This window comes from Pleurodeles waltl, chromosome 2_1 (assembly GCF_031143425.1).
Source record: "Pleurodeles waltl isolate 20211129_DDA chromosome 2_1, aPleWal1.hap1.20221129, whole genome shotgun sequence".
Classification (NCBI taxonomy): Eukaryota; Metazoa; Chordata; class Amphibia; order Caudata; family Salamandridae; genus Pleurodeles; species Pleurodeles waltl.
Genome location: NC_090438.1, coordinates 17,195,752 through 17,214,247, shown reverse-complemented (window position 1 = coordinate 17,214,247; position 18,496 = coordinate 17,195,752). Strand labels below are relative to the sequence as shown.

Sequence of the window (18,496 nt, the reverse complement as noted above, 5' to 3'; positions counted from 1 at the left end):
ATACAAGAGACTATCCATCTCGCTATTGATTGCTTGGAGGTGGCTAAGCCAGTACGTACAGATCCGTAATTAACAAACAGTTGTGTAGTTCTCCGTAAAGGATTGATCTTATCTAGATAAAATTTCAATACTCCCTTAACATCTAGAGAATGGAGAGCCCTCTCAGCTGGGTGGAAGGGTTTGGAAAGAACATGGGCAAGGAAATCAACTGGTTAATGTGCAAGTCGGATAGAACCTTAGGTAGAAACTTTGGATGTGTTCGTAAGACTACTTTGGAAGAATGAAATATTGTGTAAGGCTCGTGGCCTTATTGTGTAAGGCACAGAGGGCCTGGATTTCGCTGACCCTTCGTGTTGAGGTGATCGCTACTAGAAAGGCTGTCTTCCAAGTGAGGTGTTGGAGGGATGCCTTGTGTATCGGTTCAAATGGGTGCTGCATTAAATGTGAAAGGACCACATTAAGGGGGTCATTCTGACCGGCCAGGGTCGGCGGGAGCACCGCCGACAGACCGGCGGTGCCCCGCAGGGCATTCTGACCGCGGCGGTTCGGCCACGGTCAGATGCGGGAAACCGGCGGTCTCCCGCCGGTTTCCCGCTGCCCTGCAGAATCCTCCATGGCTGTGGAGCGCGCTCCGCCGCCATGGGGATTCTGACACCCCCTACCGCCATCCTGTTCCTGGCGGGACTCCCGCCAGGAACAGGATGGCGGTAGGGGGTGCCGCGGGGCCCCTGGGGGCCCCTGCAGTGCCCATGCCAATGGCATGGGCACTGCAGGGGCCCCCGTAAGAGGGCCCCACAAAGTATTTCAGTGTCTGCTATGCAGACACTGAAATACGCGACGGGTGCCACTGCACCCGTCGCACCTTCCCACGTGGGAAGGCTGATTTGCCCTGGGCTGGCGGGCGGCCTTTTGGCGGCCGCCCGCCAGCCCAGGGCTAATCCCAAAATACCCTCAGCGGTCTTTCGACCACGGAGCGGTATTTTGGTGGGGGAACTTCGGCGGGCGGAGGATCACCCCCTAAGTTCCCATGGTGGTGAAGGACGTCTAATTGGAGGAAAGTCCTTCTTTAACCCCTCTAGAAAATCTTTTATCACTGGGATTCTGAAGAAGGAGGTCTGCGAAGGAGTCTTCCTATAAGCAGTTAAGGCTGCCAAATGTACTTTTATGGAAGAAAGCTGCAGGCCCGATCGTGCCAGATGCAACAAGTAAGGGAGAATTACGTCTTCTTTGCAAGATGTAGGATCTATCCCTTTAGAGGAACACCAGATGCAGAATCTTTTCCATTTGAAAGAGTACGCCGAACGAGTAGACGGCCTCTTTGCCTCCTTTAAAATGTCCATACAATCCTGAGGCAGGTTTAGGTGACCATCCTGGACTAGATCAGGAGCCATGCCGCCAAATTCAATGATGAGAGATTGGGATGCCTCATTTGTCTGCCGAACTTCATCAGGAGGCCCGGTCTGCAGGGTAGCCTGAGATGGGGCTGGAGTGATCTCTGAAGCAGATCCGGGAACCACCACTGTCTCGGCCACTCTGGTGCAATGAGGATCATTGTGGCGGATGTCATTGACAGTTTGAGGAGGACTGCTGGGATCAGCGGAATCGGTGGGAAGGCATACAGAAATTTGTTGAACCAGTCTATCCACAGAGCATTGCCCAGCGATTCTGGGTGGTAAAACCTGTTGGCGAAGTTGCGGCATTTCCTGGTTTCCTCTGTGGCGAACAGGTCGATAGAAGGTGTGCCCCACAAACGGAAAATGTCTCGAGCGACATCTTCGTTGAGCACCCAATCGTGGTTCTCTTCTAGAACTCTGCTGAGGGCATCCGCTTGCATGTTCTGAACCTCTGGAAGATGGGTAGCCACTATGTTCAATTTCCTGGCTAGGACCCAGTGCCATATTGTCTGAGATTCCTGAGACAGGATTCTGGATCTGGTGCCCCCCTGTTTGTTCAGATAGAACATAGTGGTGGTATTGTCTGTCTGCACCAGCAAGTTGTCGGCTGTGATTGATGGTAGGAACGCCTTGAGAGCTAGGTGTACCGCTCGTAGTTCTAGGAGATTGATGTGGTATAAAGATTCTTTCTGCGTCCATCGGCCTTGTATTTGCAGGTGATCCATATGAGCTCCCCATCCGAGGAGAGAGGCATCTGTCACAATTTTCTGCGTTGGAGGCTGTGCCCGGAATTGTATCCCCTTTAGGAGATTGGTTGGAGAGCACCACCAAGTTAGAGATCTGACTACATGAGTGGATAGGCGAATTCGATCTTCCCAGCTTCCCGACCACTGATTCCACTGGTCCTCCAGACATTACTAAAGCGGACGCATGTGGAGGCGAGCGTTGGGTGTCAGATAAATGCAGGATGCCATGGATCCGAGAAGTGAGGAGACTGTCCGCACTGTTGGGTGACGCATTCATCTGAGATCTCGGCACTTCCGGAGAATAGATAAGCGTCGTTCCTCCGAAGGACACACTTTTGCCTGCAGTGTGTCTATGGTAGCTCCTAAGTAATGTAACCTCTGGACAGGTACTGTCGATGACTTTTGAAAGTTGATATGAAGACCTAATCGGTAGAGGAGGTCGCAGGTCATTTGGAAATGCCGTTTCGCTTCTGCATAAGTGGACGCTTTGATTAACCAGTCGTCGAGATACGGGTATATGAAGATTTGTTTCCTCCGGAGGTGAGCTGCCACCACCGCCATGCACTTGGAAAAGGTCCTGGGTGCAGACTTTAGACCGAATGGTAGGACCGTGTATTGGAAGTGATCTTAACCTACCAGAAACCTCAGGAATTTCCGATGTTTCTTCACGATGGGGATGTGGAAATACACATTGCCCAGATCCATTGATCAAAGCCAGTCTCCTTGCTGAATTTGAGGTTATATCTGGTGTAAGGATAGCATCCTGAACTTCTCCTTGCGGATCCATTTGTTGGCCACTTTGAGGTCTAGAATGGGCCTTAATTCGTTTTTGTCCTTTTTTGGGATGAGAAAGTATTTTGAGTAAATACCCTTCCCCTGTTGGCTGACGGGAACCAATTCCACTGCTCTCTTTTCGAGAAGGATGGAAACTTCCGCCTTTAGGAGATCGAGGTGTGCAGTTGTTGGTTTTGGTGGGATAGCCGGAGGTGTTGTTGAAAATCTGAGACAATATCCATTCTGTACAATGTTTAAGACTCAAGCGTCTGTTGTAATTTTTTGCCACTCTACCAGGCAATTGGTGACGCTTCCCCCCCAACGGAGTGGTGGGGAGGAAATTTTCAGGGCTTTGAGGTGGGAGGCTGACGGGTGCTATGAGTGGACTGATGGACTGATCGTTCCCCTCTGCGCCTTACACCGGTGCTGGAAGGGCCGCTGGTACTGCTGGTGAGGCCTCGTAGGGGCCCATTGAGGGGCTTGAACCCTCTGCGTGGTGTAGCGGCGATGGAAAGGACGGAAGGACCTACGTTGCTCTTTAGGTTTGTCCAATCTTACTGCCTTTAATGTGTCCACCTCTGCTTTCATCCTTGCCATTTCGTCATCTGCGTGTGAGCCGAATAACGTGGATCCTGAAAATGGCAGATTCAAAATTCTTTGCTGCGCATCCGGTTTTAATGACGTGAGCCGCAGCCAGGAATGTCTTCTCAGCGTCACACCATGGAAGTAAGAATGTGCTAAAAGCAGCTACGCATCCGCTGCCGTGCTTATGATTTGGTTGGAGACCATAGCACCTTCTTTAGCTACTTCTAAAAAGTCCTCTCTGTGATCTCTTAGGAGATGTTCTGCAAACTGCAAGATGGAGTCCCACAAAGATCTATCATACCTGCCCAAAAGGGCTGTGGCGCTCGCCGTTTTCATAGAGGACGCTGCCGAACCACAGACTTTACGGCCTGTTGAGTCCAATCGCTTACTCTCCTTATCTGGAGGAGATGTGGAAAATGGAGAAGTTGCGTGAGCCTTGCGCGCCGCCAAAATAACTACTGAGTCCGGTGATGGATCAGAGCGCAAAAAGACCGGATCTTGTTCCGGAGGGCGATACTTCTTCTGCAGCCTGGACGGAGCAGGCCTTATCGATGCCGGTGTAAGGAAAACCTCCATAGTGGGCTCCAAGAGGCCAGGCACTAGGGGTAGTAGTGGTCTGGTAGCTGAACGCTGTTGTAGTGTTTCAAAGATGACAGATTTCGATGGCGTAGGGGCAACCATCGGTATATTTAGTTTAGACGCACCTCAGACCAGGACCTCATGGAAGGTGTTAATGTCATCTACCAGTGAGGACCGAGGTGGAGGAGAGTCCGACAAAGTAGGTGAATATTCTCTGGTGCAAGAACAAGATTCCCTGACATGTTCCCGTGAACTTGATCTGCGCCTCGATCTGCGGTGCAATCTTGATCTGGAAGAGTCATGGCCATGGTGTGAACGGTGGCGCGATGTAGAGCGCGGCCTAGGCGGTAGACTAACTGGTACTTGAGGTGCCGGAAGTGGTGCTGGTTCTGGCAACTCTTGGCCCGTTGGCTCAGGCGGTGTTGCCGGAAGCTCTGGAGGAGGAGACCTAGGCGGAGAAGGACGAGAAGAAGGTGACGAAGGAAGCAGCACTACTGAGGAAGAGCGCTCCAATGAGGAATAAATTCTTCGCCTCTTGTGGCTCCTCGACGTCGATGGCCTCCTCGACGTCGACGCTGTGCGGGGCGTCAACCTATGACGTCTCTGTCGCCTCGACGGCGATCTGCTCCTCAACATTGTGCGCCTTGGGGTCTTCAACGTCGTACGGTGCCTTGACGTCGACTGGTGACTTCTGTACGACGGCGAACCGGTCTTCGACGGCGAACATGTCGGCGCCATACCTCCTCTCGACCTTCTCGTTGTCGACCGGGACCAATGTCGTTTTCGCCCTGAAAAGCGTCTCTCAGAACTCCCACGACCACTGGAGGCTGAGGTATGAGCCCAGGTGGAAGACTGACCTTCCCCTCGCTCAGAGGTCCCACTGGTTCCTTGGCGTCTTCTCTCTGCTCTCCCTTGAAGGCAAATTTTCTCTCTGTTGCGTAAAGTGCACCTGGAGAACGTCTTACAGATGCTGCAGGAGGTAGGAATGTGTGATGAGGGTCTGTTTTGGCCTTCTTTCTGCCACATTTAGGGCACTTGTCAAACAAGGAAGGCATTTTGAGAACTTCTGTCAGAAAACTTCAAAATGTAATAGAGAAAGACAAAAGACGTCGAATGAAGCCTTTTTTCTGAAAGTTTCTCTATCTTTTTGAAGGAAAAAACCCCAAAAGGTGAAGTTCAATGCTCCAGGGTCCTGTCAGCAGGTGCCGGAAAAAAGAACTATGGTAACAGCCTCTCTCAGGCATGAGGGGATACTGGAGGGCTGGCTGTTCTTAAAGGCACAGTATCCTTGTTCTTCATTACTAATGGCAGCCTATGGGCTACACTGTTCTGCACTCCTTCTTAGAGGTTTTTGTGAAATAAAATACATTTTTGGAAGTAGTTTGTCTGAAAAACGGCTTTTATTTGTCAAGCATTTTAATGATTTTAATTCAAGGGCAATCTGAATGAAGAAGCTGGAACACTAAAGCCCTTCCTAGAGGCTGCATGGGAACATTCTTAAGTGTCTTGGCAGGTCTTTCTGAAGTAAGGTGAACAGGGACACTTAAGAAGTGATATTGGAAAAAGGGCTCCGGGGTCCCCGCAGGCGGGCGGGGAATTATTCTACTCTTATGACTATACATGGAAATCCCCTACGAGAGAACTCCCAAGGACAGCGGCTCTGTCTAAGAAAAAACAACAAGTAAGGACTCCCACCTCACTCAGAATGTGTGAATCCTCACCACTCTGCACCTGATGCCCATGGCTCGCATCCAGGTGGTCCACCAGCTAAAGAGGGTCCCACCCTGGGATGACTTCTCCATGATGACGCCTGCAGAGGGAATCCCGAGGACCACCCTGACCGCAAAGCTCTGGACGAAGATATCTGACGTATAAAGACACCCTGGCCCCGCAGCCCCCAGGCCTTGGAGAAACCGACACCCTGGCGCAGCTATGTTCAGCAGGCGGCCCTCTTCCCTGTTCAACTAGTGGTGTGCCCGAGACACCCCCCTGGACCTCGCCTGCAGCCTCTGAGTGACCTCCTGGGTCCCCTCACAGACCAGCATTGATAACCCGATATCCTGTTTCTACCCTCACCTGGCCGCCCCTGTGCTGCTGAGGGTGTGTGTTTGGTGCCCACTTGTGACCCCTCCAGTGCTTCACTAATCCCCCTTGGTCTGCCCTCCGAGTCATGGGTACTTACTTACAGGCAGACCGGATTCTGAGTACCCCCTGTCTCCATAGGAGCTCACGTTAAATTTGCTTATTTTTTACCTCTGCACACGGCTGGTGGTGGATGTTTGAGGTTAACTTGAACCCAACCGGTGGACTTCCTAAAACCCGGAGACTGAAACTGTAAGTGTTGTAGTTACCTGCAAAACAATCTAACATTTCTCCCCCCAGGAACTGTTTCTGAAAACTGCACTGTGTCCATTTTTAAAAGAGATTATTGCGAATAATTAAAAAGTTGTATAACTTATTGATTTCAAACAAAGTACTGTTGATACATGTGTGAAATACGAATCTATTGAAGTACTTGCCTGAAACTTGAATCTTGTGATTCTAGAAATAAACTAAGAAAATATATTTTTGATATATAAAAACCATTGGTTTGGAGTTAAGTCATTGAGTGTGTGCTTCTTCTATTGTCTGTGTGTGTACAACAAATGCTTTGCACTACCCTCTGATAAGCCTAACTGCCCGACCACACTACCACATAAGAGAGCATTAGTATTATCTACTTTGTTAAGCCTCTGGGGAATCCCTGGACTCTGTGCACACCATCTAGTTTTGATATAGTATATACAGAGCCACCTTCCTACGGGTACTAACACCACATTCCTGCCACATGTGTTTTAAGTATGCAGACTTAAAGTTGGAACCCCTGTCTCATACTACCTCTTTAGGAAAGCCAATCCTAGCAAAAATACCTAGGAGGGCTTTGGCCACTGCAGGGGCAGTGATGGTCCTAAGAGGAATAGCTTCAGGATACCTAGTGGCATGATACACTACTATTAGGATATATCTATTTCCTGAGGCTGTTTGAGGGTCTTGGGGCCAACAATAACAACCCCTACCCTTTTGAAGGGCACCCCAACCACACGTAGTGGAATTAAGGGGGCCTTCAGGTGGCTTCCTGCCTTACCACTGGCTTGGCAGGTGACACATGAGTGGCAAAAGTCCTTCACCTTTTTGGACATCCCAGACCAGTAAAAGTGATTTAATAATCTACTCTAGGTTTTGTTCTGACCTAGGTGGCCACAATGAGGGGGAACTCTCTGTAATACTGAGGTACTACCACCCTCAGGGGTGTACCAAGCTTGGGGTCTCTGGTCTCAGTATACAGGAGTCAATCTACCCAATAGACCCTGTGGGTACCACTGACATCACCCTTTGCTTCCTGTGCAGCTTGCTGTCTCAGGCTTTCAAGAGTGGGACAGTGTCTCTGTCCCCAGAGGATCCCTCTGGTCCCAAGAGATCTGCTATGTAAGGGTCAAGCTCTGCAGGCTCAGTTCCCTCTGGGGCAAAAAGGTCCTCTTCCTTGAAAGAGGGGTTCTGACCTGGCATCTGTTTAGAAGCTGGTCCCCTAGTCTTCTTGCCTTTTCTCTTGGAAGGTTGGTCCATTCTTTCAGGATCCAACACCTCTTGTTCACTTTGGAGTTTGCTTTGTACTCTGTTTTTCACACAACCCCATTCTGAAATCCCAAGCATTCCTGCATGAGCCCTCAGTTCAACTCCAGCCCAAGGGGAAGACTCTAGGTCATTTCCAAGCAGACAGTCTACAGGATGAATGGGGACACAGCCACTTCCTTTTGTCCAGCTACTCCCCACCAGTCCAAAGATACCATGGCCCTAGGATGGATCTTTGCAACACTGTCAGCATTTGTGACTGGATAGGTTCTTCTAATCAGGTACTGATCTGAGTGAACCAGTTGCTGGGCCACCATGGTGACATTAGCACCAACACCAGTGTCTCTTAAGGCCTCTGATCTAGTTCCATTAATCAAGATATGCTGTCTGTATTTTTGCATATTAGTGAGCCAGACAGCACAGGATAAATCTACCCCTCCCTCATTGACTAATGTTGCATCGTTGGGTTCACTGACATGGTCAGGCCACAATTGAGATCCCATCTGGAGAGTAGCAACTGCATTTACTGCAGGTGGACTAGAGGCATTCTTCTTGTTTTTACAGCGAGTGTATCCAATCCAGTGTCCTGCTGCTTTACAATCATAGCACCAATCCTTTTTGGGATCAAAATGCTTCCCTTTATACCCAGCCTTAGACTGTGTGGAGTCTTTGAGCTCACAGGTTTTTGGGGGGGCTGATAAAAACAGTTTATTTTATTTTGGTTTCCATCTTTCCCATGCAGGGGGGGGACTTTTTGGCCTCTTTCTTGTAGTCTCCCCCACCAGTGGTAATCTCGGTCACCCTTATTTTGACCCAGTGGTCTGCCTTCTGCCCCACCTCTAGAGGAGAAAGTGGACTCAGGTCTACCAGGAGCTGCTGTAGCTTCTCATTGTAACAATTACTTAATAGATGTTCTTTCATGGCTATATTGTAAAGCCCATCATAATCTTGTACCTTGTTACCTTCTAACCAGCCACCCAGCATTTTCTACTGAAAAATCCACAAATTCCACCCAGGACTGACTGGGTTTTTTGAGTCACCCTGAATGTTATTCTATACTCTTCAGTTATAAGTTCAAAGTCCTCAATCAGGGTACCCTTCATGAGATCATAGCACTTAGCATCTGCCCCATTCAATGTCAGGAGTCTATCTCTGCATTTAAATGAGAATAGTCCCCACAATAGAGAGCTCCAATGTTTCCAGTCTACTTCTATGGCTATACAATCTCTCTCATAGGCAGAAAAACATCTGAGTATGTCATCACCTTCTTTGTAAAGGGGACAACTCATTTGGGGAGTTTTATGTTAAAAGATTTCTTCCTCCCTATTTATTTTTAACCTACCACCAGTGATGGGTCCTAAGCCGTTGGTGTCTTGCAGTCTCTTCTGGTTATTGCATAATCTTTTATCACGTGTTCTTGTGGGTTCTAGGAAACTTACTGTGATATACTCCTGCTTTCCTGGGCTCTCGGTGGGTTCTCTTACTTACCTTTGGTGTTTTCTTCCATTCCCAGCGCCCTTCTACACACTACACTTGCCTAGGTGGGAAACCAACGTTCGCATTCCACTATTTTAGTATTTGGCTTGTGTTCCCCCAGGCCCATTTCTAACTATTGTGATTTTCACTATTTGCACTGTTTTCTGTTTTTACAGCTATTACTGCATACTAGTGTATATACTGTGTATATTACTTACCTCCTAAGGGATTATAGTCTCTAAAGTTTTTTTGGCATTTATGTTTCCAACATAAAGTATGTTTATTTTTGAAAGACTGAGTAATTTCTCTCATGTGTTTGAGTACTGTGTGCCTACAGTGGTATTGCATGAGCTTTGCATGACTTCTAGTTAGGCCTTGGCTGCTCGCCCACAGTACCCCTAGAGAGCCTGGCTTCTAGACACTGACTACATTTCACTAATAAGGGATAACTGGACCTGGTATAAGGTGTAAGTGCCTTTGGTACCCACTACAAACCAGGCCTGCCTCCTACAGGAACTAGATGGATTTACTACCTCCTTCTACAAAGAGTATGTAGCCTTGCTAGCTCCTCACTTACTGGCGATGTATTAGGATTCTGTGGAGTCCAGGGTGCTACCGCTGTCCCTGCGAGAATCGGTTATAGTCACTATTCTAAAACCCGACAAGTCGGGGGACTGATGCAATTCGTACCTGCCACTCTCCATGATAAACGTGAATAACAAAGTTTTTGCAAACCGCCCCCTCCCCCTACTGCCTGACATTGTGCACCTGGATCAGTCCAGGTTTGTGCCGGGCTGATCCACTTGAAACAATCTCCACACAATGTTTGCCCTCCTGCACTCTATTGACCCTCCGAGTGCCACTGCCAAACTACTAGATGCCACAAAGGCATTTGATTCCTTTGATTGGCCATACCTATTCCAGCTACTTTAGCGGCTTGACCTCAGCCCGCACTTTAACGCTTAGTCAACCTTCTATACACATCCCCGACGGCCCACGTTCAACTTAAGGCATTCTGTCAGAGCCATTCCGATTACCCATGGGACTTGTCTGGGGTTCCCACTGTCTCAGATCCTATTCGCCGTGGTGTTGGAGCCCCTTGCGGCCCAGCTGCAGCAACACCACACCCACAGAGACCTTGGTTTCACTGCCAGGAGCCTGGTGGTATCCTTGCATGCGGACGGTGTGGTGCTATACATTTGAAAGCTTCAAGAGAACTTAGCATCAGTTACCAGGGGTGTGGAATTTATTAAAATATCTACTTGTCCAGGGGACAGGTTGCTTCTCAAATCTACTTGTCCTGTAAAAAGATCTACTTGTCCCTTTGGTGCCATGTAGTGTGGCGACAAATTATGGCAGCAATCTCATTATGTAAGTGCTCTGATAATAGCCTCTCTGATTATGCCAGGGCTACTACCATAGTAGGGCTTGAATACTTGCAGTTTCAATCCCTACTGTAGAAATTTCCTTGTTTTGCCACCTTTCTGCAGATCTGCATACTCGGGCTGGAGGAAGCAGTAAGCAATAGTTCCAGGGCTGGAATGCCTTTGAGTCTGCAAACCTACTAACCTGCATGTTTTAAAGATTTTTACCAGCTTCTCTCTAATATTTTCCCATAATAAGAAAGGTTGGACATTTACTCCTGACAATGGCAGAATTAGAACTTCTTCCAGGGTTGGGAAAAAAGTGGCTGGAGGGAAAATGAACTTGCAAATGCTCAATAGATTTTTACATGAGCAAATCTACACATCGTATTTACCAATGCTAAAATACAGTTCACAAATATTTTATAGGGGTACGACATATACCATGGGTGCACTTTTGTGACTTTCTTTAAGAATTTGGGGCCACATGTAGGTAGGTTCAGATTTGCGACCTGCAAATTGCGAGTCGCAAATCCGAATGTAGGATGGTGTCCCTGACACCATCTGTGATTCGCAAGGGCTCATGAATAATCGTGAGGTGGGTCGCAATTTGCGACCCCCTCGCGAATGGCGGCCCTCACAGGGATGGTGGCCTGCTGGAGACAGCAGACCACCATGTCTGTGACTGCTTTTCAATAAAGCAGTTTTTTTTTTTTCTTTGTAATGCAGCCCGTTTTCCTTAAAGGAAAACGAGATGCATAACAAAAACGAAAAATGAAACGTTTTCGTTTCATTTTTTCAGAGCAGGCAGTGGTCCACAGGACCCCTGCCTGCTCTGAAAAAATGTTTACAGTGACATTCACAATGGGAAAGGGGTCCCATGGGGATCCCTTCCCTTTTGCGAAAGTGTTAGCACCCATTTGAAATGGGTGCAAACTGCGATTGGTTTGCGCCCGCTGTCACAAAACAATCCTACATTGCACTGCGAGTCGCAATTAGGAAGGGAACGCCCCTTACTAATTGCGAGTCGCAAACCCGTTTTGCGTTTCGGTAACCAGGTTACCGAATCGCAAAACTGGGTTTGTGCATCGCAATGTGCTTTTTGCACGTCGCAAACAGCGAAAATCGCTGTTTGCGACATGCAAAAAGCTACCTACATGTGGGTCTTGGTCCCTAATTAGGTCTGGTGTTAACAAAGACATTTTGTTTTTATTAAACTTCTATTTCTCTCTCTTTCGGCTGGCTTTACTGTGAGTGATCGCATTCTGCTCTTCCACAAGGAGCATATTGCCACACAAAGTAGTTTTGTTCAGTGTCAGGAACTACAGTGGCAATCAGTGACATAACGAAACTGGAGGGTGCCCCTTTGCAAAGAACATGGAGGAGCCCCCTCTCCAGACTCACTCAGGGAAGGTGCTGTGCTGAAGGGGCCCCCTGGAGGGCGGCTGCGGGCCTTTGTTATGCCGCTGGTGGCAACGTGTGCTTTTAGAGTTCAAAATCTTTTTGGGGGGGTTTTGCCACTGTTTGTTACAATGTTGAGGGCCTGGTAGCTCCCACAACAATAAAGTGTTACAAAAGCCATGTCAAAACAAGACACGCATTGATGAAACTAAAAGACTTATAAAAATATGTCAGATCAGTTGGCTTTGTCAGTGTTTGTTTATTTTCATGCTTCCCATAATCGTGTTGAAAATGGTTACACTGATTTTCCATTAGAAATATTTTTGGGAAATACTAGCATGCATCAACACATTTTACTAAATGACACTTCATTTGCATCTAATCAGAGAGCATTCTGGGAGCATTATATTTAGCCTCATAGCCTAAACTTTTCAAACATGTGTATACACTTTTTTTTTTTTGTACTGGAACCAACGTCAGTAGTGAAGTGTGACCTTAAAACATTTATTTACAGCACTCACCCTAATAATGAAGGCTTTCAAATAATGAACCATAAATACAAGTTCGAACAGCATTATCTTTTGCAAACACATTACCTCAACTGCAGAGAGTTCCACTCTCTGTAAACAGGCAGCCAAAGGGTTTGTGCTGCAGGGGGTTGGGCCTACTTGTCCCAAGGACAAAGTAAACATAAAAACTTGTTGCCCTTGACCCCAAACAAGGTGTGTCGGGCGTTAGGAATTCCACATCCCTGGTTACTCGCAAGGTCATATGTTTCAGCGGATACTCTGGTACCCATTGCAACTGGGCCATGTCTCACACAGTGTATACAGCCATTTATCTCTGAATACCCGCTGCAATGGGCCTCCGAACGGGTCTGTTACCTGGGCATTTAGCTCAGCTGTGACCTTGATGAACTCCGGAAAGTCAACTATTGCCATGTACTGCCTAAGTACCTGTACCTTTTTATAAACATAGTGATCCAACTCACAGCACACTTCCTGCGGCGACTGCGCTCCAAACTCATTGCCCTGATTTGGGCTGGTAAGCAATCGAGGATCTCAAGGGAGACCATTCCAACAGAGAGGCTTGGGTGTGCCCAACATATCCCTTTCTGCACTCTGTACCCAGTCTCAATACATTAATTTTTGGCTCTACTCCACACAATCTGAACTACACACGGCTACTGAGGCGGGCTGTGCGTCTCCCTGCCCCTCACCATAGCGCTTTACATACTATACAACCGCCATTGATAAGGTGGAGTGTGTGAGGTGGGCATGGGATGGCATGTGATGGGGTGCCTGACTCACCCGTCTCTACACGCCCTCCATTCCCATTGCGCACAACCCTCTACTGCTGCCACTGCAGGACAAGAGTGTCTTTGTGAGGGCCCGCAGAGGTGGCCTCACTACCTTCGTGGATCTATGCCCTGATGACAACTTTCTACCCCCATTTGCATCCTCTGAGCCCTCCCACCCAATGGCTCTTGAGATCCTCCTTTAACATCAGCTCCGAGCCACTTGCTGCACGGTACATGACACTTTCCCTGCCCCCCTCACTGCAAGCCCTTGAACACATACTAACCAACACATCTACCTGTAGACTGGTTATTCCTCTTTACTCCGTTATGCAAGAAATGGCACCTGTGGTAGCTCCAGCCGACCATACCACCTGGGAAAAAGACACTAACCCTCCTTCCACTGATACCCAATTGTCGTTTTGCTGTGGCCAAACAGCAGCCCCCTCCCTCAACTGCAGATTGCATCTCATCTCCTTCAAATTACTCCACCAGCTATACCGCACCTGATACAGCTCCATTGAATGGGACTGGTGGCGGACGCGCGCTGCCTGCACTGCGCTGCCCCTCAGGCCTCCTTCCTCCATCTTGCTTGGGAGTGCTCGCAGGTGGCAGACAACTGTACTGGGTTTTTCCCGTTCTGCTCCCCCCTCAAGCCTCCCTGATCGCCCTCCTGGGATATGCCTCCTCACTGCTATGCTCTTACTCCTGGCCAAAAGCTGTGAAGGATCCACCAGTGGAGGGGAACAATTTGATGACTCTATATGTACTCAAACATGCTCACATACCATGCTCCCCTCCTCCCCCCTTTTTTTCATCCCCGGTGCTGTTGTACTGCTGTTCTTTCCCTAAAATGTCAAAAAAGAAATTATAAAAGAAAATAAAGGTATCTTTCGGCATTCGTCTGAGATGGCCATTAGCTTTAGAGTACCAGTGGAGGGGCCTAAGTGCTGGCATCAATAGAAGCCACGCTTTCTGCAGGGCAACCATATGGCAAGATAACTGAACTATAAACCTAGAGTAAAGTGAGTTCTTCTTCATGATTCCCTCCTCACTCCCTAAGGAAAGCTCCATGAACGTGCTTAACACTCAGGGAAGACTGGTTTTCAACTAATACCAGACACTGATCTGGAAGTGAAGGAGTATTCAAGCCCTACTGTCCCTCCACGCACTACATATTCTACAACAGCTAGCTCAGTATACTAAGCAAATGAACTATTAAGGGCATTGGCTTTTGGCTATTTAAAAATAAAAGACATTCTTTTCATTTATTTTTTTCTTTGGTAGATGTGTTATAAGTGTGGTGAAATCATGCACATTTCTGCAATGTTTAAATAATCTGCCTCCAAAAGGAGTTGATGTGGAAAAACTACAGGACAACATGCTACATACCTTCTGTGTGTGACGCCTGAGTCCAGGAGGGCATCCAGGCATTCGAGCTGCCTGCTTTGGAGGTGCGTCCAACAGCTTCACCTGCTAAATATACCTCAACCAACTGAACCGCTCTATCGAGAGTCCGCACATGCTGCTGCGTCAACCACTCGCCAGCCTGCACTGGCAGGATCTTTATGAACTGCTCTATGACAACGCGCTCCAAGATGTCGTCAGGGCTGTGGATCTCTGGCTTCAGCCACCTCCGTCCCAACTCCTGTAGCTTATGGGCCACCATACTAGGCTTTGTTCCTGCTGTAAATGAAACGCTGCGGAACCTCTTCCGATAGGTCTCCTCAATCATACTCATGTGATCAAGAATAGCTTCCTTGAGCTGATCATAGTCTTCAGCAGTATAAAACGGCAAAGACTGGTAAACGGCGTAGGCCTCCTCTGAAAGGAAAGGAGCCACACGCATCGCCCACTGTTCTTTAGGCCACAGGGCACGCAGTGCAGCCGATTCAAATGCCAAAAGGAAAGCCTCAGGATCATCTTCTGGTCCCATCTTGCTAAGAGTAACACCCTGGATAGTTGTTTGCGGCCTTGCTGGACATTCTAATTTGGGTTCTTCCAGGCTGCTTTCCAACTTAGCTGCTTTTTTTGTCTCACCCTGAGGGTCTTCCATTTCATCAAGAGAAGCCTTCTCTGTTTCCACAGTAGAATCACCTTCCTGGCTCCTAACAAGAGAACACTCAGTCTTAGCAAGAGGATGTTCTTCCTTGTCCCCAAGAGGAGACTTCCTCCGTCCCACAAGAGAGCACTCTTCCATGGCCCCAAGAGGAGACCTCCTTCTTCCAGTAAGAGAGTACTCTTCCTTGTCCCCAATAGCAGAATTCTCTGCTTTAACAACAGAATCCTTAAGATGATCCTGCTCCTTTCTCACATCAGGATTCTCATCCGCTTCCCTCAACAGAGATTTACCTGTTTTCAAAAACGAAAGTTCTTCCTTTTTGTCAGCCTGAGTATCCTTCATTTTACCATTAGGAGCCTCTTGTTTTTTCACAACACGATTGTCTTCTATTTTTCCAGCTGGAGGCTCTAGCCTTTCCTCAAGCACCAGTCGTGCAGTTGGCCGCTTGCCTTTCCTTTTTGCAGACATCGCAGCTTCAAATGAGGTGGCCTTCAAGCAGGTACTTCAGTTCAAAGAAGATTGATGTCTCAATCATGCCAGTATGGTCGGATTCTTTGTAATTTTCAAAAGTAGACTCATATATTTTGCCCGCCTGCACACCTTCAAAAATGCAGACAGTGTAGAAGGCCTGGAAGCACAAATTACAAAAGATTATTAAATATTCACATTTGAAAGGAAACACACTACAAACATTTAAAAAACTGTTTTTCTGGTACAATAATAATTCTCCTTACTACAAAGGTAGTATCCAACATATTTACAATATTTTATTTTCATTTTTTCTCTTTGCTTGACTTCTTTGACTACTATTTTTCTATCTCTTCTCTAGCATTTTAAGATAGGGCAAATGTTAAACGTATCTGTTTTGCTTTACTACAGATTAAGAAGAAATATACAAATACTGAAAGGAATCTCTTGTATGCAACCTTCTCAGTCTGAGAAACACATTTATCAAGGCACTTTGCAAAGTTAAAATAAAAAGGTCAATTATGTACAACATGTGTGCACATTTGAAGAAAGTCACCGCAGTGTAATAAAAGTGTTCTGCTGTTACTATAAACTGAGAGGAGACACGAATAAAAGGAATTCCACCAATGCAGAGCTCTTAGTCTGAGTAATACATTTATTAAAGCACTGTGTCAGGTTCAAATAGAGGAGGCATGGAGGTCAAATGCAGCAACACGAATACACTTCAAAAAAATAATCACAGCTGTAGAGTAATAATTCTCATTAAAACCAACAATGAAAATACCCTACTTTAATCATGGATTATATATCTGCATATACAGTGATTATATATTCATGCACAATGCAAAGCTAGAAATAATAATAAAAAATAATTCATCACCATCAGGCTCGCTTGCTTCACAGACCGTGAACCCAACTGACCGCGAAGAGAGAAAACTACCCTTCAAGGGAGTGGCAGGGGGCAAAGGCATCCCTTTCCCTCCTGAGTTCAATATTTCCACAGTCACCTAGCTTCCTCCTCTTATATATAATTCTAGAAATCCCTCCTCTCATCCAGTGAGTTGCTCTTCAAATGCTGACCAAAGCAGATTGGTTTTGAGAAGGGCACATTGTAAATTGACCACATCCCAAAGTGCTCTTCCAAGACCAAATTGTTCCTTGCTGTACCATAGACATCATCCTGGTACATCTTTATATAACTCGTACCCCTCCTTGTTATGTTCTAGCCCTTGGTGAGAAAGATCACAAAGAGTGAAAACATTAGCGAAAAACACATTGCATAATTTGTGTGCGGAAAAATACCTGCACCTCCAACGTGGTGGTGGCTATAGCTAAGTTAAGCGCAAAATTGAGTCTGTAATTATAATGGAGCTGGTGGTCACCAATTTGATGGTGTGGGAAGTTAAACTAAGCACAAAATGGAGTCAGTGGTCAAAATGGAGTAGTAGTTAAATACAGATGATATTACAGTATCACCTCTAATCCAAAGTATCCTGGATGCAGTGTGTACACACTCCTAACTTCACTTCTTAAATATTTAGCAGGAAAAGGTAGATATATCTTAGAGGAGTCTTCAACCTTAGGACAGATTTGGAAGGACAAGAAAGCCTGCAGAGAAGAACTGTCAAGACACGCCTACGAAAGTGAATGACCACACCTTTTAGTCATTGCTTGGCAATAGACTTCACTGCTAGATGAAGCAGATAGTAACTAGAGCACAGACACTGATATAACCATGCAATATGGCAGGGAAGCAGTGCAAGCATGTGAGGCTTAGGGTGGTGTGAAGGGATTCCAAGTCTGAGGGGCTACCAACAGGAAGTACCTCTGAACCATTCTCAAAAATGCAGTAGCCTTCAGAGACACAGGGGTGTTTCCATCACTGCATTTGGCTTCAAGCAGACCAGTGAGACAGATGGTTAAATTGCATGGAAGTTAAATTTGATAGGCCCACTGAAAATATTATATCATGCAGCTGCACATGAATCCTTCTAATAGAGACATAAACAATCTTATCTTTAATTTTCTGTTTTCAACAAGAATTCCAGCCGAAATAAATCAATGGATACCAAAAGACTACACTGAAAATTAATTATCAGCTATTGACTGTGCAGAAGATAAATGCCTATTGTTGGAAATGGCCTTTCTGCAGGGTGACTCCCAAACTGTTTGCCTTCCTCCTTCTCTTTTTCTGACCTCATTTTTACTGGCTTTAGGACTCTGCACACATTACCACTGCTAACCAGTGCTAAAGTGTATATGCTCTCTCCCTAAAACATGGTGACATTGACTCATGCCCAACTGGCTTATTTGATTTACTTGTAAGTCCCTAGTAAAGTGAACTACATGTGCCCGGGGCCAGTAAATGAAATGCTACTAGCGGGTTGCAAACTTAAGTAGCCCTCTAACCATGTCTCAGGCCTGCCATTGCAGGGCTTGTGTGTGCAGTTTCACTAGCACTTCAACTTGGCATTTTAAAGTACTTGCCAAGCCTTAAACTACCCTTTTTCTATATATAAGTGACCCCTAAGGTAGGCCCTAGGTAACCCATAGGACAGGGTGCTATGTAGGTAAAAGGCAGGACATGTACCTGTGTAGTTTATATGTCCTATGAGTGTAAAACTCCTAAATTCGTTTTCCACTATTGTGAGGCCTGTTCCTTTCAGAGGATAGCATTAGGGCTACCCTCATATACAGTTTGAGTGGTAGATTCTGATCTGGAAAGAAGGAATGGTTTCTTA

At 46.8% G+C, this 18,496-nt stretch overlaps 1 protein-coding gene across 1 annotated transcript in view; it reads right to left on the bottom strand.

Annotated features, from left to right (window-relative positions):
• Positions 1-18,496, bottom strand: part of LOC138260407 (zinc finger and SCAN domain-containing protein 31-like) — a 120,194-nt gene that overhangs the window by 36,220 nt on the left and 65,478 nt on the right. The window contains exon 2 of the mRNA XM_069208856.1: positions 14,618-15,915. Coding sequence (XP_069064957.1) covers positions 14,618-15,755 — 1,138 coding nt within the window. The 5' untranslated portion in view covers positions 15,756-15,915. The remainder of the gene's footprint in view (positions 1-14,617; positions 15,916-18,496) is intronic.